The sequence below is a fragment of the Curcuma longa genome, chromosome 6 (assembly GCF_044706935.1).
Source record: "Curcuma longa cultivar G26 ecotype Majalengka, Jawa Barat chromosome 6, ITB_CL_G26_1.1, whole genome shotgun sequence".
Lineage (NCBI taxonomy): Eukaryota > Viridiplantae > Streptophyta > Magnoliopsida > Zingiberales > Zingiberaceae > Curcuma > Curcuma longa.
The window spans coordinates 5,223,673-5,243,904 of record NC_133866.1 but is presented as its reverse complement, the minus strand read 5'-3'; the positions used below and the strand labels follow the sequence as shown (position 1 = coordinate 5,243,904).

The 20,232-nt window shown below is 35.0% G+C and overlaps 3 protein-coding genes and 1 pseudogene across 5 annotated transcripts; all 4 read right to left on the bottom strand.

Moving 5' to 3' along the window:
- Positions 1 to 816: 816 nt before the first annotated feature.
- Positions 817 to 2,154, bottom strand: LOC141830488 (flavin-containing monooxygenase FMO GS-OX-like 9; annotated as a pseudogene).
- A 544-nt stretch (positions 2,155 to 2,698) lies between these two features.
- On the bottom strand, positions 2,699 to 5,913 carry LOC141830948 (tyrosine-protein phosphatase RLPH2-like). The gene is made up of 4 exons (XM_074718398.1): positions 5,349 to 5,913; positions 5,036 to 5,103; positions 4,756 to 4,935; positions 2,699 to 2,984 (listed from the first exon to the last, which is right to left on the bottom strand). The coding sequence occupies exons 1-4, from the start codon at positions 5,878 to 5,880 to the stop codon at positions 2,799 to 2,801; spliced, it is 966 nt and encodes a 321-aa protein (XP_074574499.1). The 5' UTR covers positions 5,881 to 5,913; the 3' UTR covers positions 2,699 to 2,798.
- Positions 5,914 to 7,067: 1,154 nt separating this feature from the next.
- On the bottom strand, positions 7,068 to 9,310 carry LOC141830843 (small ribosomal subunit protein eS19-like). The gene is made up of 4 exons (XM_074718288.1): positions 9,125 to 9,310; positions 8,076 to 8,166; positions 7,783 to 7,966; positions 7,068 to 7,392 (listed from the first exon to the last, which is right to left on the bottom strand). Exons 1-4 carry the CDS (start codon positions 9,212 to 9,214, stop codon positions 7,332 to 7,334), a joined length of 426 nt encoding a protein of 141 aa, XP_074574389.1. The 5' UTR covers positions 9,215 to 9,310; the 3' UTR covers positions 7,068 to 7,331.
- Positions 9,311 to 10,223: 913 nt separating this feature from the next.
- On the bottom strand, positions 10,224 to 18,784 carry LOC141830436 (uncharacterized). 3 transcript variants are annotated; one of them, XM_074717868.1, is made up of 5 exons: positions 18,694 to 18,784; positions 18,134 to 18,625; positions 14,372 to 14,485; positions 13,630 to 14,273; positions 10,224 to 10,703 (listed from the first exon to the last, which is right to left on the bottom strand). In XM_074717868.1, the coding sequence occupies exons 2-5, from the start codon at positions 18,623 to 18,625 to the stop codon at positions 10,451 to 10,453; spliced, it is 1,503 nt and encodes a 500-aa protein (XP_074573969.1). In that variant the 5' UTR covers positions 18,694 to 18,784; the 3' UTR covers positions 10,224 to 10,450. The 3 variants fall into 3 exon arrangements, with proteins under 3 accessions (XP_074573969.1, XP_074573970.1, XP_074573968.1); XM_074717869.1 differs by having other exon boundaries at positions 10,224 to 10,691; positions 18,134 to 18,778; XM_074717867.1 differs by having other exon boundaries at positions 18,134 to 18,775.
- Between the last annotated feature and the right edge of the window lie 1,448 nt (positions 18,785 to 20,232).

The following is a 20,232-nucleotide window of genomic DNA, read 5'->3' as shown; positions in this document are numbered from 1 at the left end:
TAACACATGCCAACAAACAATACTAAATTCTCGTACTAAGGCTCCTATTTAAATATTTATTATTATTTTCTAATAAAATATTCAGTTCTTCAAATAACTACTTTCCACTTTAGTAAAAAATAAAATTTGTTCCAATGATTTGGATTGATCAATCTCACGTCATTTGTGAGATAAATTGAAAAATTATAATTGAGCACGATAAAAAAAAATATTACCTAGACTTTATCGAAATTCGACCCTAAATAACTCCCTTTCATAATTTATTCATCACTAAAGCTAGTCATACTCAATTCGACCTTTGATTGGCTTACGGATTGAGATTTTTTTCTTTCAAAACTTAAAATTAAAATAAAAAACTTAATAAATTTTATCCGTCTAAATCATAATCCAAACTTAAATTTTTAAATCTTTTCTAAAATTTTATTTTTAACAAACTTATGGATTGAGCAGTCTAATCCAAAATCTATCTTAGATTCATTTAGGAATTCCTTAACCCACCCCATCCCATAGTATGATAAATTTTTAAACCATTACGGATTGATCCATTTGAGAGCACTAAATAGGAGAAAGTTGATGCCCTTTTATTAACATTTTTTATAAAATTATCTTTTTTATAAGGACAAAGAAAGTGAGAGAATATTAATATATATATATATATATATAATTATTTTTTTTATAAAGTTATCTTTTTTTATAGAGGATATAATAAAAAAAACATAGCCTAATAATAAATAATGAAGGAATCCAAAAGGCATCATGATACAAGAAAAATTCAAAGATGAAAGAAGAACCACTCGAAGCAAATTACCATCCTCGCTACTCATCCCTGAATGTTTCAATATGGTTGATAGAATCTTCGAAGGACTTCATAATGATCTCTTTTCTCCAATCTTCCAAGTGTGGAAAATCACATTGATCTCCGTACCTATCATAATCCTATCACAATAAAAGAAAACAAAATCAAGAGAAACAAACTGTATAATGATTGAAGAACGCAAGAAGAACATTACCAAAATTCAAGCTATTGCTTATCATTTGCAAATTTCCTCTTTCAAAACTTTCCTTTTGCTAGTTCTTGCAACTTTCTTGGTCAGTCCAGTTTTCAGTCTCACCTACGAGTTGTTTGAAACTTGTAGAGAAGTCATTACCTCCAATATTTCAGCAGTTTCTTGTATGATATTTTTTGGTTCCTCGAGCTCTTGATGGCGTTCGACTTCTTTGATTGCCTTCATCATCTCATCTGCCGCCGGCAGCTTCCTCTTCCCGGAGAGCACTTGAGCTATCCATCGCCCTTGTGACTCCAAAAATCGAAACAAGGCAAACTGCATCATTGATCAGTCAAAGAGCATCAACTTCAAACACAAAAATGATCTTTTGATGGATTAACTTCGGAGCAAAAATGTCACCTTGTTTGGAATCCCAACAAAAGAAAGAGATGGAGCAAGAGAGGGAGGAAATGTGTGTTCATACAAAGGTCCAATATTTTTCTCATCCACATTGATGATTCCTTCGGTGTCCAGAAATGGGAATGAATATGAATACCTACAATCAAAAGAGAAGTTACGCAACAATTCCTATCAAATTCTGAATCGAGTGTGGATCTTAATTACCCAGTACAGTAGAGAATGGTATCGGCGACTGCACTTCAACCATCAGCAAATAGAACAGTTCCATCTTCACAAAGCAACTCAATCTGCAACATGTGCATGCAGTCATTCACAAATCTGAAACAAAATCACAGCTGATATGATTCATACCCTTACTGTTGAAGGAAATAGATTATCCTTACTCAATTTGGTCTCATTTCTTTCAGATTTCACTTAATATAATACCATGTTTGTATTCTTTATTTTGTACTAATGATCATTATCTTCGTGTTATCGATCAAAGAACTCCTACAATTACCTCTTGATGCCAGTGCAGATGTGCATACTTGGAAACAGGCTTCACTAATTTCTCATGGATTTCGTCGTGCTTAGTACTTATATGGAGTTCTTTGGCTACATGAACAAGCTCCAAGCAATCTCTGGTCCACTGATCGAACCACCAACGACCACCACGGCAGACCTGCTTGGACGACTGCACTGTGTCTGAAGCCATGGGCATCGATCCTCTGCTCCGGTGACGAAGCAAACGTGCCTTAAATTGTCGCATGCATGTCGTGGATGGCCAACTGATCAGTAAACTTTTTTTTACTATTATTAACAAATAGCACCTCGAGCTGCACGCTCAAATGAATAATTCAAGCCCCAAGGCCACGGAAGGATATCCAGATTGTTATCAGACACTCACAGTATAAAAATTTTCCTCTAAATATGGATCGTATTTATAAAAATTTTCCTTCTGAATTGAAAACTAATGCGCTTCCCGATTTATCCTGATGGCCGATGGAAAACTTCCATAGGACTGAAGATCACCCCACTACGTGCGCTTCTCGATTTATCCTGATGACCGATGGAAAACTTCTGTGGAATTGAATCAATCACCCACAGAGATTGAGTCAATACGACTGACTAAGATTTATTATTATTTTTTCAAACAAATAATTCAAACTCGAAAAGATAATTGAGTCGATTATCACAAAATAAATTTATTATAATAGATAAGAATTGTAACTTTTTAATTTACCTTTTCGATCATAAAATTATCAATCTTAAACAAATAATTCTAAAAGGTTTAGAATTTTTAAATATATAAATAGAAAGAGGGAGATTGTGAGTTTTTCTTATCAAAATTGTAGTTGTTCGATAGAATCGACAGCTCTACTTATCAAACTTGTGATATTTCTTAAGGGGCCTCTAGGTATCCTTCATTCTGGACACAAGATTATCAGTGTCGCGGACGATCATCTTCGAAGGGAATATTATAGCAGCCACAGGCAACTGCTCCAACCCTCCACTTTCGTCGATGATGAATCGAGTGCCTTCGATGTGGATTTTTGCGTGATGGCCACTCACCACTAGAATTGGCTTCTCAGATATCTCCTGAAATTGAGTTGGAAACAAGAACTAATGATATAGCAGCAAAAGGAAAGAAGACTAGGAAGTAAGTCAACAGATGAGAAGGAATCATAGAAGGAAGTAAGCCAATGTTGCATGTATTAGCTACAGATTGAATCATCAACATAGATATGTGAAATTATGATACAAGATATAAAATGCATCTCTATTTTGTTTATTGAGTTACTTACGCTGTCATTTTATCAATTTACTGGCATTTGATTAGCCAAAATTTGATGAAAAACACATTGCTCAGCCCAATGAGCTCCCCATCAAACCTTTAAAAAGATACATTCTAGTTAACTAGTATTTGGTTTGCTAGTTCGACCCAATTTAATATCTTGTTTAGGAATAAATTATACATTATAATAAGAATGTAATCTTTGTTTATTTTTCCACATAAGTACACAAGGTGAGAAGGAAAGATATTTTCCTTGGCTAAAATCCTTGTAGTAAGTGCCAAGGGGTGCTTATTTGATGGTTTAGAATAATGATATCAACCTGGATAGAGCTTGATGCAAGATCTAGATGCAAAGCTTCTAAAGCTAATGAACTATTTCAAGATTCTCAACCAAGAAATTCTAATCTAAATTCACATGTATCTCACAGTAAAACTTAATGAAACTGATAATTGAGCATTTTGATGATATCAGGAATTAGATGGTAATTAGTGTCATCAAGTTGTGTTTAACCCAATTATTTGGGGTATCCCTCCATTGAAATTTATGCAAGGTAATTGAATCACAATAATGCTCCATAAACATTACAAACTTCACATATCAAATTCTGAAACTTGTTTCATAAGAAGCATATGAAAATAAAGATAGATTTTACTTGTAATTATGTGGGATTTAGAGGGTGGCGTACGACTGTTGGGAGGCGAAAGGGCAATGCCACCGATCCAAGGAGAATTCATGTTGACACAAGTAACCTAATATAATCAATACTGTACTTCCACAAGCTGAATCTTTACCTTAGAACAAACTGGTTGATGCAACATCTATTATGTAACAATGCTCCGAACTTCATGTTTCATAAAAGAAGTGATAAACCATCTCTCATAAGGTGTTATGTAGCATTTGAATACAACTGATGTGAGATAATGATGATGACATAATAGAATCCTCTTCCTACAACCATGAATGTAAACAAGCTTTTGAATATGTTAAACTTGTGATTCTTATTCAATCTAGTTTTTCCTTTTTTTGTGATCTTTTCTTCATGTTCTATAATTTGCTTGCTATTGTGTAATTTAGGTGGTTGTGCTGATGTTTCTAGCAACCAATTGCAGAAGAAATATCGCATCCTTAGCAACTGATATCTCAGTGGCATCACAATCCTAAAAATCTTAACAAAAATCAAATACAAGAATGACTTTTCAACTGTTTCCTCTCATGGCATCAACTCTTTACCATAAGGATACTTAGATCTTCCAATTAGTTGTTCAACTTGACTGGGGAATGGAACTTGTATTAGGCACATTGGCAAGGTTCCTAGTCTCTCAAGTTTTTTCTACCTTTTCCCTCTGGAGTTGAAATTCACTCTACTTGTAACAAATAGAGATTAATCGTTATTTAGTTCTTATGCTCACAACGAATTACTTGATTGAAATGTGAAGAATGAACTGTCTGAATTTGCTATCGTAAACATGTTTGCGATTCTTTTGGTAGATATCAAAGGGATTCCCTCAGACAAATTAGTTCATCAGACCAAGCAAGAATGGAAGAAAATAATAAAACAACTTAAGCTAGCAAACCTCTGGTATTTCCCACACATCATGCCTCCCACTAAGTTGTGACACCTTTGGTATCCTTGTGTCCCTTGCTCTCAAAAGTTTTAGCTGTTCCTCCACAGGTTTTGTTTTCTGTAATCCAGCATGAACTGCTATCAACTTGCATGAAATCCTCCCTTCGGGACTGTCAATTGGAATGCCATCCTAAGCAACGAAGAAGAAGACCAGAACTAATCCTTTTATTCCCGACAAGAACAAGTTAAATCTAGCGACAAATTATTCACTTGAATCACAGTTATAATACCTCCTCGTGAACCCAAACCAATTCTGAAAGGAACTTTTTGTGAGCATCAGGGACTGCCTTGATCAAGTCTGTGAAACAAGTTCAAATGAGACAGAAAGAATCATACGTGTCAATGGAGAAAAAAGTAGATTCAAAGAGCAGATTTTGTTGTGTCAGTTTGCCAAGTGCAGATTCAAAGAAAGCAGTTTTGAACTTGGAATTGGAAAAAAAAAATCATTGGTCAGAGAAATTGAAAGAAGAAAAAGAAAAAAGTTGCACTGCAATTTGAAGCTTAATTCGGAATGATGAAGGAACTCAAAATCGAGCAATCGACCTGCTGATCCGTGAGCTACACCATAGGACTCAAAGGTCGGCCCAGCGTCGTAGATGGAGCCCTTGTACGCCATGCCTTTCTTAGGGTTAAACCGGCCGCCCATGTCGCCGCCCCACCGCCTGCCTTGCACGTGCATCGCCTCGTATCCCTCCCCCTTGAACCACCGCTCCCGCTCCTCGCTCTGCGCGAACTCCTCCCAGGTGGCGGAAAAGGGGGAGCCGTCGGGAGGGGGCGGGAGGGCGCCGACGAAGGCCGCGAAGGCGAAGTCGTGGTTGCCGCAGAGGAAGACGTGGCGCTGAAGGGGGTAGCGGGAGGGGAGCGATAGGAGGAAGTCGATGACCTCGCAGGTGTGGGGGCCGCGGTCGCAGTAGTCGCCGAGGAAGATGACGAGGGAAGTGGAGAAGGAGTCCGGGGAGACCAGGGCCTCGAGGTTGGACCACACGTCGCGCAGCTTGGATATGTAGCCGTGGATGTCCCCGATGCAGATCACCGTCCGGTCGCCGGCGGCATCGGATGCGGCCGTATCGGCCATCTTCGCGGTGGGAAATTAGGGATACTCTTGGCCTTTACGTTGGGATTGGGAATAACTTATTATAATATATAAAAATTATCCATTAATTATTAATAATATATTTAAAAAAAACACTCAAATCAGAGATTTTATGTTTAAGATTATAATAAATAAAATGTAAAAATTTCTATCCAATATATTTAAGCTTTAAATGATTTCATAAAATTTAAATAATTTTAATAAATTAATAACTATATTTAAATGATTTCAATATAATATTATTTTAAAATTTTAAATCCTACATATATTATAGTATTTATTTAGTAACTTATATATATTATAACAATTACGGAGTAGTTTCTTTTATGTAAACTTTAAATTCATCCTAAATAAATCATAATAACTACTCAATAACTTTTACATAATATAGCAATTACTTGAATATGAATTCTAAATTATAAATTTTAAAATCATCGTAAATACATTGTAACTTTACTGAATGATTACTATAATAAAGTTGGGTTAAGAAGTATTTTTAAAATAAAATCATTAAAAGATTATAGGAGTGTTTATTTGACTTTAATTAAAAATAAAATAGTCATTTGACAATTTTATAAATTATAAATGATAAATGCCCATTTAATTTTTACCCATTCTTCTGTACATTTGATATTATAATAATTAAACTAATTTAAAAGCTGTTATCAATTTCAAATATATCTTAAATATAAAAAATAAGAAATAAAATAAGATAATATAATTATAGTAATTCCATCTTTATTTTTTTACATTTTTGTAAAAGTGAAATATTAATTCCTAACAATTCTCTTGAAGAAGAGAGAACTCTGATATAATTCAAAAATATTTGAATAATTAATTTTTTTGGGCATAAAAAAGAAAACTAATATGAACTGGAGCTTTGGACTCTATTTAATATAAACTTTCAAATTATCCTAAAACAAATAATTAATATTATCTATGCTGCCGGACTAACAATTAATTTTTTTTTATAATCCAAATTTTCTTCCAACTGATAACCAACCTCCACAATCGATCCATCATTATAAAATATCATGCTCCATCTGAATATTAGAACTGTAAATCACAACACGACCACTCCATCATATAATAACTCGATCGATCTAAATAATCATACTTCATAATCAAATGGAGAATATACATACTTTATCGAATAATGCAATGAAGAATCCACTAATAGCCCTGGCATTGTATCGTGCCCTGATGCTCCAGAATTGACCTTTTAAGTTTCAAGTAGATTGAAACAAAATATCAGAAATTTAAGTAGTGCATTTATAAAAAGAAGAGAGATCGTCCAGACCAAAGAAACACACCAAATCAACTGCCACAAAAAAAGAAGGAAAAAAAACAGTATCTGGACTATAGATGAGTACAAACCTTGAGCATCATTCTGAAGCAAAATAGTGTTCTTAATTGGAACTGAAAAGTGGCAGCTAGACACGGCCAGCAACCTGATCAAGATCTCGCAGCCCTTGGGAAGTGATTTTTCTTCCACTGCAGTGTAGAAAAAAAAAAGGTTTTAGGATAGATATCAATATCATAGGATACAGCATAGATGTTAAACTGAGTCTACTCTGGATCAAGCTTTGTATTTTTGATATTTAGTATTAAGATTATATGCAAACAGATAATGACAAATCTTATCCTGATTCGTCTACTGGATAAATTCAGAATACAACTTGTGCACGCTCAAAACCCGACCTTTCAAAATATTTATCTCATTTGAGATTCAAATCTTAGTCCTTTTATTACTCGTCTGAGTGTTTTACTCAAAATCAGGTTCAAAGTCAAAAAGATGGCTAAAACAATGTGAACTTGATGGGCAAAGACAAGCAGCAAGAGTCTTGATAAGATGAAAGCAATGGAAAGGCAAGAGATGCTTACCCTTTAGGATCAATCTCGATGATATTCATTGTCTGCAACTGCTGCAAAATGTTGCGGGCGATAGCCCCACTGCTCTTGCAGAAATGAGGAGGGCGACTTCCGTTCCTCTTGCGGCCTCCATAAATTTTCTGAAAGCCACCTACTCCAATGCCCTGCCTCAAATAGATCTTCCTCGCCATTGAAGCTGCCACAAAGGATAAATAGAGACATTAAATATATATGAGAATATGAATTCAGCCAAAGATGGAAAACAGTATGCATGAAGTAGCTCTGTCTGGTGTGATATTTCTTACCAGATCTGATATAAAACCAATCAGGATCATACGGCGCGAGTTCTTTGAACCTTCCAGTCTTTACGATGTCTGCCCATTCGGGAAGCTCCAGCTATCAAAAAACGGAGTAAGAAAGTAGAAAAAATCAGCAGAAAAGTAAGAAAGTCTATGAAAGAATAAAGAACCAAAATAACATTGAATTTTAAGTCGTTAAAAGTGAGAAACTCAAATCAATAGCAACACATTTATCTAAGAAGTGCCGGAAGAAGACAAGGAATTTAATTTGCTCCAAATTCTCCACCTTATTCAGCCAAAAATCAAGCCAAAGTGTTGAAGTAGAAAGAACGTCTCACATTTCACCTCACTTAAACTCCACCAAGTAAGCACAACATTGGAGAACTACTAGTATACATAGCCTAAATCTAAGGGCAACAATTAACTTAAAAGAAAATGAAAAAATTGTCCTAAGTTTGAAGATAGGATTGCGGTTATTCAATTTTGTCGATTGGTGGTGCATACACACAGAAAGTGAAAGTGATTGCACTTGTACCATCATTAGCTCAGGTTAGTCAAATTTAGTAGTTTCACTTCAACCAACTTAGCTTCAGATAGTACTAGTTAGATATGTAATTCTAAATTACTCTTTGTTTAGCAATTAACCGACCAGCAATATATGATGGATTCTTGTTTGTCAATCCTGCAATGTGCCTAAGAATTCTGTTTCCGCTATTTATAATGAGAAAACATAGAGAAAAATCTCCAGACATCTCATCCGAGGAAACACTACAATCCATTAAACTCAATAGAAAAACAAAAAGGAAAATTCAACGAATAACTAGCAAATGGCATTGCGAACAGTTGACACTTCTGCAACGACATGCTAACAATCGAGTTCCTACACAGATCAACTAAAAAGCAGATCTTTTGACCAGGAAAAGAAAAAAATGAATTATATGCAAGTAAGTAAGCAACAATAGGGAATAAAGCACACCACAGTAAAATATTATACAAAAAAAAATCACGATTACGACAAGAAGTGTATAAGACAAGAACATAAAGATGTATCCGACCTTGCCGGATCGCTTGAGGTGCGCCGCATAGGCCTTGACGAACTCGTGGGGCGAAACGTCCTTCACGGTCTTCGACACCGGATTCTCCATGACGCCGCTGTTGTTGGCGTCGTTTCCGCCGCAGCTTCGGAAGCGCGAACGTGAAAGAGAGAAGCGGCGCCGCCCGAAAACAAAACTAGGGCGGAGAGATCAGTACGGGTAGCGAGTATTGAGTCACAATTACTTTAATACCCTCACGTTCTTAGTTCGAATGGGTAAAATAGTCATATAAATGTTACCCACGTGGGGCCCATCCAAATAAAGGGTAATATATTCATATTTTTCCTATTTTCAAAATTTTTATTTAAAATAAAATAATAATTTAATTATTAAAAAAAAAATCTCCACCGTTTTCTGATCCCACAATCATATGATAAAATAAATAAAAAAATTATAATTAATTATCACATAAAAAGATATTATCTCAATTTCGTCAAAATTCAACCCTTATTCATTTCAACAAATCTGCTCCATATTAACTAACTCAATTATGACAGGAGCAATAATAATTCTTCTCCGTTGTGATCAATTGTAATTTCTCAATTTACTTCCTCACATATAATCATGAAACTGATCGTATAGACAATACTCTCCTGCATCGTAATCAACTGTACTTTCTCGATTTACCTCCTCATAGATGGTCATGGGACTTAACCGGGTGGAGCCGCTAAGGTGACGGATCCACCTTTTTTTTTTTGCAGAAGAAGTGAAACTGATCGTAAAGACCACTAAAATAACAGATTTTTTTTCACAGAAGAAAACAATAATAATTCAATCATAAATTTAGATCAAGATTCACAATTCCTCGTATTATGCCCTAGAAAGACAATCTTAAAAACACTAACTTTGTACTTACCTATTTAGTCTAATATCGGATAACAAACCTCTATAGAATGGAATTGACCATCTCCAACATTAAACAGTCAAAAAAATTAAATATCTAAATTATCAAAAAAAAAACTGATATAATCCTGTTATAATATAGAACAACACAGAACACTTCAATCTATCTGGAACTCTCATAAATTTTTATTTCATTCAACAGATTCTATTTGTAAAATTAACAAGCAGAAAAGGGTAGGGTATTAGATTAAGTGCCAATAGCAAACTGAGAACAAATAACAGTTAGCTGGTACGAGAGAGTAGCTGTTAAAGCATCAGACCTAATTGACTTCCAAATGCCAGAGTGTTTAAAACGCCATGGTCTCTACATTGCAGATATTCAAAATGATGTTCTTCGCGCCATCGCTATTACAACAAGCACATTAACAGTACACTGCGAGACGACTACGAGCGATGCACTGTTGTTGCCCCCGCAAACGAGTAGCGTGAAGAAACGGGTGCAGTTGGCACTGTAGTAGTAGCCCTGGTTGGCACATTTGGATCTTCATATCCTGCCACTCGGTGGCTTACAGCTCGTTCATAGATCCTCAGATCAGAACTAGAAATGGCTGCACCATCTCTAGCGGATACAGTGTGGTAGTCCCTTGGCGGGTGTGGATCAGCCGGAATTCTCTCAGGAACTAACCTGTAAACAAGACTGGCATCGAAAAATGTTAGACAAGTTTCAATACAAATAGCAACTCGGTAGTCGGCAGGTAAAGATACTTAGAACAATGTCACTGGGCTCGAAGATAACACAACTCAGATACCAGAATGAGTATTTCACTGCTAGTAAATAAGCATCAAAGCAATCTAGTGCTAAAACAAACTATAGTGTATTCTTGCTTCCAAGTACCAAACCACAAAATACACAATCTTATTCCAGGAAATTCCTGCATGCATGATTCTGCTTGTGATAGGAAATAGATGATGTTGAGCAATTAATGAACGTTCAATATGATAAAACAAAATTGATGTAACTGGGATGGTTTTAATTTGATATTATTACCAAAGCCAAAATATTGTCAATCATAATCAAGTATTTCAAAATATAACCTTCACATATAAATTCCTACTTTAATTGGTCTAGTTTAATAAAATTCAAGAGCATTTAATTTTACTATAAAGATTTTAAAGGTTACCATTATAGGATAGCAATAGGTTTCATGATTTCTTTCATGTCGATAAACACGACAATGGTGTTTAAACAAATATGCAGGTAGGCCTATTAGAAAACAACGGTCAAAATGTAAGTTGCCATGAGAATTCATTTAGTATTTGTATCAAGTGATTCTGCAAATAAAAAACAATTTATGATTTGAGCCTTCTTATTTAGTCATATTGAGAGAAACATTGATTCTTATCCTGTTGTATCGAACTTGTCCACTTATTTAAGCATTTCAATTTTTAATAAGAGGATATATAAATTTATTAGTGTCCATTCGGTTCGAATTGAATGGCGCCAAATAAGGATAATCTATATATATATATATATATATATTTTTTAAACCAAAAAAGGTTACAAACACTTCGGTTTAGTTCAGTTTAAACTGAATCAGCATACAATCTGAAAAATCTTATATAATGTTAAGGCTATAAAATTCATGTAGCTTTATCTATATAAGTATTAGACACATCCAATATTGGTAATGAAGAATAATTGATATATAATTGAAGCTATTCATCACATATGGTAATGAAGAAATTAAAGGAATAAATTTATAACCTACTTTTAAGTTAGAATTAAAAAAATGCTATATATTAATTTTTCATGAATAGAAATATGAAAACATTATGAATTATATTGTAGTTGTTGAGTTCAAACTGATTTTTTTTTAAAAAAAAAAGAAATTGAAACCTAAGCAAATTATATAATTAATACATCAAATCAAATGAAACCAAACCAAATTAATAAAAAAAAGTCAAACCAAATCAAAATTTTAAATACGGTCCAATTTGTTTTTTTTTTGGATTAAACCAAATAATAGACACCCTTACTTAAATTACATTTAAAATCTTTATCTGTTTATTTAACTTGTTCGCTTATTTGAACAGTTTAATTTTGGAATTAGATACACAGATTTTCAGAGAGACAGTTAAGTCTCCAATCCTACTGTTATTTTTTTATAGAAGGGCCACAGAGAGTATTTATGACCAATTCCACTGTTTCCTTATTAGAAAGGGCAAAGGATCAAAATGAAAAGAAAATACACTAGTTCCTCACTTAATTAGAAGGGTTGACCAAGCAAAGATAACAAATAAATGGTGTAACAAAGTTGATGGAGGCAATTATTCTTTATACTTGCAAATGATATGCGAAGAAAGAGACTAGTAACTCACATGAAATTGAATCCTCCTTTTGGGAAAAAGATGTGGTTTAAAAGTTAGGGCTTAATCGTAGGGTTTATTTTAAAACTTTTTGGTTTTAAAATTTCATAGGTTTGTTAAACTGTTGAAAGGTTATTTAAGTTTTTAAAAGTTTAACGTATTGGTTTTATTTTGTTTACAAAAGAGGTTGGGATCCTTCATACAATTTGATTTTTCAGTTTTATAAAAAAATTATCCCCATGCGTGCCAATTTCGATGTCAATGCTATGTGAAAGTTATATTTTGGTGTTGCATCAAAAGCACATAGAACAAGTATGGTTCATGGAATAATTGACAAAGAATTGAACAATTATTCCTAGGAAATGAAAGAGAAAGAATGGAAAATAAGTATGAAAGTTATTAGTTCAGTTCATAAAATAAAATAGAATAGATGATTTATTACCAGCCACAGGTCTGGTTAATTTTGCAAATAATAGATAAGTACTAATTTCCACAATAGTAAATTATCCTTATCAGAAATATTCAGCCTGACCCACTCGATCCACCTAAATTGCTCAACATGCCCAATCCACCTAAATTGCTCAGTTGTGTTCCCATTCAATCTATTGTTCTACCTGACTTGTCCAGCCTATCTAAATGCCTAATCTAGCAAGCCCACCTTCCATCCTACATAATACTAATAATTAAAAGTAGATTAAGTTGATGTTTCCGAGTTTATATCAAAACTCAAAAAACTCGATAAGAACCCAAATTAGGTGTCAATTTTTTGTCCACCCCTAGGTTGCATCACCCACACCACTCAGTTGTCTTGCCCAATTCGCTTGACCAAGTTTGCTTGATCTATCCATTCCCTCATCCATCCTATTCAATCCAGCTAGCACATCCAAGCCATTTTATTTGCCTAACCTGCCCAATCCACTCAGGTTGTCGACCCGTCCAACTCACTCAAAACACCCATCTAGTCCTGCTTGGTTCATTAGACCTGCTTAATCGCCTAGCTCCAGTTAGTTCGAAATATGTATTCAATGGAAAATAAAATATACTATCAATATGTATCCTTAGGAATGCTGAAAAGAAAAACAAATATAACTAGAGAGAGAGAGAGAGTCCATATTCAATTTGTACTCGGTCAGTCCATAAGATTTCATAAGCAAAATAGCTAGTCCTGCAAATCAAACACACCAACAATACACATATAGACATTATGAATTGCAGTGGACCTACAGAAGCAGAAAGAAATAATGGAAATTACATACCGTTCACCCCGACTAGGATTTTCAACATAGTAAGCTCGTGCAGCTTCAACTGGATGTTGAGTGCCTAGAGGTATTTGTTGAGTGGCTGGAGGTATTAGAGAGGGAGCTTCTACAGAATAAGCATAGGAATCATTTGCATGTGCTTGTCGAATATATCTCAACTCCACCGGAGTTACATGTGGCAGATGACCCAACCTTAATGGATCCTCCACAGGTAAATGAGGTGAGTCATGTGTCAAATGACCCAACCTTAATGGATCCTCCGTGGGCAAATGAGGTGGCCCATGTGTCAAATGACCCAACCTTAATGGATCCTCTGTGGGCAAATGAGGTGGCCCATGTGTCAAATGAGCCAACCGATGTGGATCCTCAAGCGACAAATGAGGTGTGACAAGCGGTAGCTGACCCAACCTATGGGTATTTTCAGGAGGCAAATGTGGTGTGATAGATGCAATTTGTGGCACATGGCCCAACCTATGTTGATCCTCAAGGAGCAAATGAGGTTGATGCAGACGATCTTTGTTATATTTGGTTGACATGATATGCCCACCACCCCCATGTTTGGTGGATGATGACACATTCTGGAGAGGTACTGGCTGCGATGTCTCATTTGCAGGATAAAACAATGATAGCAATTTATGAACCTACATTTTGATTGGCATGATATGAAGATGATAAATTTAAATATAAAAAAAAGTAATCTTGGTGATATGACTGAAACGAAGCTAAGAACTCCAAGTACCTGTTTTGAATTAAGCTCAGGAGTAAATTTTCCCTTGTCATAATTTTCTATAATAGCTGGTTTAAATGTAACCTCAGGAAGTGGTACGCAGTCCCTATAAACCTTGAACTTCACCTATGTCAAAGAAGTTATGACACAATAGATATGCGCTCATTAGATGGATGGTGATGCATCAACTAAATGTTCCACAAGAGGTCATTAAGTTGGCAATATCATGATAGAGAAAAGGTTATATAACAATAAAAATTGATTGTTCACAGAGAGCTTAATGTTAGTGATTTCAAGGTCTTCCATGACCATCTGCTAGAAATTGCAAGCATGAAAACTAAAGCTTCATAGACTACCTTAACAAAGAAACACGAACAAAGCAAACAGACAACGTGTGGTAACAAACTATAATATCAATTGATAACATCCAAACATAATAAGAACTGAATACCTCATAAAATTGAGCCAAGAAAGACAATTATAGCAAGACTGAAATTGAGATGTCAGCATGTATTAACACATCAACTACTGCAGTGGTTATATCAAAAAGTTCCAGAGATAACTGCTAACTCTTAGAAGGACCATTGGGTGATATAAGGAATGATAGGTGGCCCAATACGTGGATCACTCATTTTCAAGTGGGTTTTGTTGACTGTCTCATATTGGGTAGTGCATCCAGGAAAAAAATCTTTGAAGATTTACCCTACTGCGAGATAAAAACTGCAATTGACCTTTTTTTCTACCTTTTATAGATATTAAGGCATTCCAGGTCCCCCACCACTCCCTGTCATTCATTGGTATACTCTCAGCTCCACAAGATTTCAGCCCATTCATCTCTCTTTTCCCTAAATCTTCATTCTTGCATGAGTTTGAAATTGGGAAAAAGGGCTTAGTACAATTCATGCATTTATACATTGATAGGAAAATATTTCCCCATGAAACAATTTCAAAGAAAGTAGCTTTACATCCAAGTCTTGAATATACATAATTGGAAACTCATTTTGGAATAATTAATTTTCCTTTAACATAGAAAAGCAATACTTTCAAAACTATTTGTATATAAAAATTATTGTCATTTAATCATGCACTATTATTTTAATCATGTTTATTGCATACATTATGATATCCATAAATGCAACCAGTTGGACCACTTTTTTGTAGAACACTGATAGAGAACTAAACCTATATTCATAAAGCTATCAACTCTAACACTCCCCCCCCCCCCCCCCCCCCCCCCCCCCCCCCCCCTTAAGATAGAGCATAACTATTAGCCGATGTCCAACTTCTTATCCAAAAGAAGTTCCCACAAAACAAAATCATAAGGTGATACAAACAAATCTCAACAAGGATGGAAATGATACAAAATTGATGCAATGACTGAGAAACTTATATGTTGCAACATATTTGATTGAACTTGATAATTTAACAAGAGCTTTTGTTAGATGATCCAATTTTCAAAAGAGTAGATATTGTATTCTTCCTTAGCTACATACAATATGACACAGAAGTTTGTAAAGATTAAGTGACAAATTAAGAAGGGCTACATAGAAAAAAGAGAGAGTAAGATTTTTGAGTGCCTAGTCTGACAGTGAATTAAGAATGGGAAGACATTAGTAGAATTTGATATTACTCAAAAAGTCTAAATGTAGATGATAGAGAAGAAATTTATTAAGATTTTGCAGCTTCTGTCATCTGCCTGAAGCAAAAAAAGGAGATAGCTCAAGATAGACAACGACAAACTCATCTTTTGAAATTGAAATCAACCGAGTGATAAACAAGATAGCAAGGTCAACACCATAATTGATAAAGCTTGTTCACAAATATTGTTAAGACTTTTTGAAGGGGTTGTGATGTTTGATATTCATGAACATGATGTTCTATGAGTGAAATTAGTGTGGCTACTTGCAGAGGAATTGGGTACAAATCAACAGCTCAAGAGAGAAGAGAAAGAGGTAAATAAGGGATGGGGTAAAATTAAGGCACTTATATCACCTGATGAAAAACTAACAAATAAATGGAAGAGGTGCAAAAGGAATAAGAAATACAATTCATGTTAGCATACAAATTGCTATATTAGTTAAGATTCTGTAAATAGGCATGGTACAAACACTGCCACTAAACCCATAAACTCCAGAGAGTCCCTCACATAAAGGCCTCTTTAGTCCGCAGTTATGTTGTTAGTGAAACCTACTAAAACTATAAACAAAGACACTCCTGAATTAATAGATTAACTAAAGTAGTTTTATAAAGCATTCACTTAAGCCTTTTATCTGCCCAAATAACCTTCTGCGATGAGGATGCATGAGATTTGCTTATGACTACAAAAGGATCATATAACTAAAGCCATCTTAAATTTATTATAATCCCAATTATTATATTAATCATGCATAGGTCAACATGTGACTTTTATATTATGATTGTAACAATTGTTTTGCTTGGATTCATATATAATATATTTTTATGAATTGGTTAGAATGATTAAGTGACAATAATTCTAAGTGAGATAAGTAAGTTCTCATTACATTGTTGCTTAAATTAAATAAGTGGATGACTATATAGTAAAGGCAAACTCATGTTTTCTGTTTGACACATTTGCATTACTGTCAACATAACTAACACTATCTTTTTAAGTAAACCAGCATGTGTTAGCAGACTGCATATGAATTATGCAATGGTTCAACATTATAGGCATGCATATGCTTAAAAGTTTGTTGATCACTAATAAGTGTAGCTTCAACTCCATCAGACAATGCTAGAACTGTCAAACGGGCTAACTCATGGCGGGACGGACTAACCCATGGCAGGCCCATCATATGGCGAGGCGGGGCGGGCTAACCCACTAATTTAGCGGGTTGAAAAATCTCCAACCCAACCCAACTCAAGGCGGGCCGCAGGTTAAGCAGGCCAACCCGCGGGCCTGTTAAAAAATAAAAAAATATTAAAAATATTAAAAAATTTAAGTTTGAAGTATAATTTAAATTGATTAAATTGAAAGTTTTAAGTTTGAATTATAATTTTTAAGTGTAAATTGTATTTTAAATAGATGAAACACACTAATTCATTAAGTTTTATACTTTAATTTTAAATTTTAAAATAAATAAATAAACTTTCTCAACCCGCGGGCCAACCCAAGCCCGCCGCGGGCCAACCCACGCAGGTCACAGGCCTAGGCGGGCCAACCCACCTCAACCCATCTTAAAATGGGTTGATAAAATTTCAACCCAACCCACCTAAATTTCTTGGCGGGGCGGGCCAACCCGGCGGACCTAACCCAACTTGACGGCTATAGACAATGCAGACCAAAAATCAAATGTATTATTAACCTTAAACTCTACTGCTAAAAATTATGCAAATCAAAGGTGTTGTTTCTTTTTTTTAATCACCAACATGCTGGGGGGGAAAAAAACAGAAAGCCTGCCAACCTCTAGCAAAAAAACACATTTATAAAAGGAATTTTAGCAACAGGCATGCCACTGTGTTATTTCTATATCCTAACGTTGCTATCTACTTATTTTAAAGGATGAATCTATGGTTTCCATTGATTATATCATGCTTACAGGTCTCATCTTATACTAACCATAAAATTTTAATGGACAAAAATAGTTCAGCGCAATGATATTCATCTTCATTATCTGATAAGCAAGTTCATCGTCATCAATATTCTGCTAATCAGTGTTGTATAGCAATAAGCATGCATTTAGCTGATAAACAGTGCTGCGAAAAAAATAATTAATCAAGAGGAAATGCAGCTAAGAATTCCACGACTTTAGTCACCTGTGCTGGGAAGGCTCCTCTAAAAGCTTCGGGAGACAGGTTCATTCCGCCCTGACAGGTAGCTTTATAAACCCCATACAGAAGCTTCAGTTGGAAATCATAGAGGAACAGTTTGGTGCCAGGCTTGATCTTCTCGACAGCCTCTTTCTTTCCAGCGGGAAGTCCAAATACCTGGAAGCTGAAGCACTCGGGTTTCGTCTTCCCGCTGCACATGAAGATAAATCCCGAGCTCTTCTCGGCCGGCGTCGCGGCGGAGGGTTCTTTGTTCTTCCCATTGCCCGCCGCCCTGCTGGCGTTGGCAACGGAAGTCCCCGCCGCCCTGCTGGCGTTGGCAACGGAAGTCCCTGCCGCGTCCGCCGGCGAGGGTTCTGGGCGATTATTCTCCTTCGGCTTCTGCTCCTCGTTCTTCTTCTCCTTCTTCTTGATCTTCTTCGACGGGGTCAGGGACGCGGCTCCCTGCTTCTTCTTCTTTGGTTTCTGGAGCTTCACCATCTGGCAAAAAAGTCAGATCAGGAAGATCCGATCGGATACGAAGGGAGAGAATGGTGCAGCGAAGGAACCAGAGAAGGCCCGGCGAAGATCGAGAGGGAATCGAGGAGACGACGACGGAGAAAGGAAACCCTAACCAAATCGAATGGCAGTGGCCGGCCACTGGACGAATAAACGGGTGCGCATGGATGAGTCAGTAACGGCTGAGATCATCGTGCAGTCCAATGGATGTCACGTGGAGAAACAGCGTTCAGTTCCCTTCACTTTTTTTTTTAAATATCTTTTAAAATCTTATTTAGCATTATTGAAATATTGAGAAAATAACTTTATTTTAATTTTTTTTACAGAATAAAAAATTCATAATTATTCATGTAATTAAAAAAAACACTCTTCTTTCAAAATTATTAAAATAATCTCTCACTTATAATACTCCTCGATATTCCATCTTAAAATAATTTTAATCATGAGTTATTTTGATTAAAATTATACTACTTTAAAATAATTTTAATAAAATTATATTATTTTAAGTAATATTTTTTTTCTAGAAGTGTAGTACAATTCTTTTTAAAATTATTCTTAAATGTATTATATTTGGGACGCAGAAGGATATTGCCTGACTTCGTCAAGATTCGAACCCTTGTCCTCTTCTACAAATTTACTGTGTCATAACCAACTTAGCTATGTCTTGGAGGCCTGCTCGCTATCTTAATCCATTAATGGTCAATTGATTAAGAAATCTCAAATTCAATCTAAATTAAGACAAATTACGGATTAAAGGAATCCATTAACGATCTAATCAAAAAATAGAAATTATATAAAAGGTTACATTTAGATCACGGATTAAATGGCTAAGCCTATAAGCTCACTAAAAAATATTAACAAATTGATAATTTTAAATTTGGGCTGGGAATTAAGCAGGTTAAACTCACAAACTAATTAAGGTTTTCATTTTAATTTTAAATCTAGAAAAAATTCTCAACTCACGTGTCAACTAAAGCCCACTACAGGTGGATTCACGTAAACATAGGTCAACCTGTGCATGTCGCAGGTCTAAACAAATTAATTCGTTTGAATTCATATTCAAATGAGTTGATAAAATTTAAATACAATTCACTTAAATTATCTGACAACCTAACGAGCCTAACTTAATTGATCACCCTGACGTGCGCAGATGTATATGGTTCAAAGAAAGCGAGACAATGAAAAATAGAGCCGTGATAAGCCAAAAAAACTCATATGATAGGGTAGGATGAGTTGGGTCACTAACTTGGTGGATTAAAAATCTATAATCCAATCCAATCTAATAATAATTAGGCGGGCCAACTCATGGACATGTAAAATATATATATATAAAATATTAAAAATTTTAAATTTAAATTACAGTTTAAACGTATTAAATTAAAATTTTTAATTGTGATTTAATTTTAATTTTAATTTTTTTTAAAATAAATTTTATCAAATAATTCAAATCTGCCGTGGACCGTGGTTCCGTCTGAAAATAATAAAATTTTAATTAATTAATTTAAATTATTTGACACTACCGATTAATTAGATATATCTAACCCCGGCGGAGCTTCTCTATTTCTCCCCACTTTTGTTTGTTTTTCACC

Coding starts and splice junctions, on each gene's coding strand:
- LOC141830948 (XM_074718398.1), bottom strand. CDS start 5,880: ATGGCCGATACGGCCGCATCCGATGCCGCCGGCGACCGGACGGTGATC. Junction 5,104..5,348: donor TGTAGCTCACGGATCAGCAG/GTCGATTGCTCG, acceptor CTTGTTTCACAG/ACTTGATCAAGGCAGTCCCT. Junction 4,936..5,035: donor TGGTTTGGGTTCACGAGGAG/GTATTATAACTG, acceptor TTCGTTGCTTAG/GATGGCATTCCAATTGACAG.
- LOC141830843 (XM_074718288.1), bottom strand. CDS start 9,214: ATGGAGAATCCGGTGTCGAAGACCGTGAAGGACGTTTCGCCCCACGAG. Junction 8,167..9,124: donor ACCTCAAGCGATCCGGCAAG/GTCGGATACATC, acceptor GTTTTTTGATAG/CTGGAGCTTCCCGAATGGGC. Junction 7,967..8,075: donor TTGGTTTTATATCAGATCTG/GTAAGAAATATC, acceptor CCTTTGTGGCAG/CTTCAATGGCGAGGAAGATC.
- LOC141830436 (XM_074717868.1), bottom strand. CDS start 18,625: ATGGTGAAGCTCCAGAAACCAAAGAAGAAGAAGCAGGGAGCCGCGTCC. Junction 14,274..14,371: donor CTGAGCTTAATTCAAAACAG/GTACTTGGAGTT, acceptor ATCAAAATGTAG/GTTCATAAATTGCTATCATT. Junction 10,704..13,629: donor AATCCTAGTCGGGGTGAACG/GTATGTAATTTC, acceptor TTTCGATGCCAG/TCTTGTTTACAGGTTAGTTC.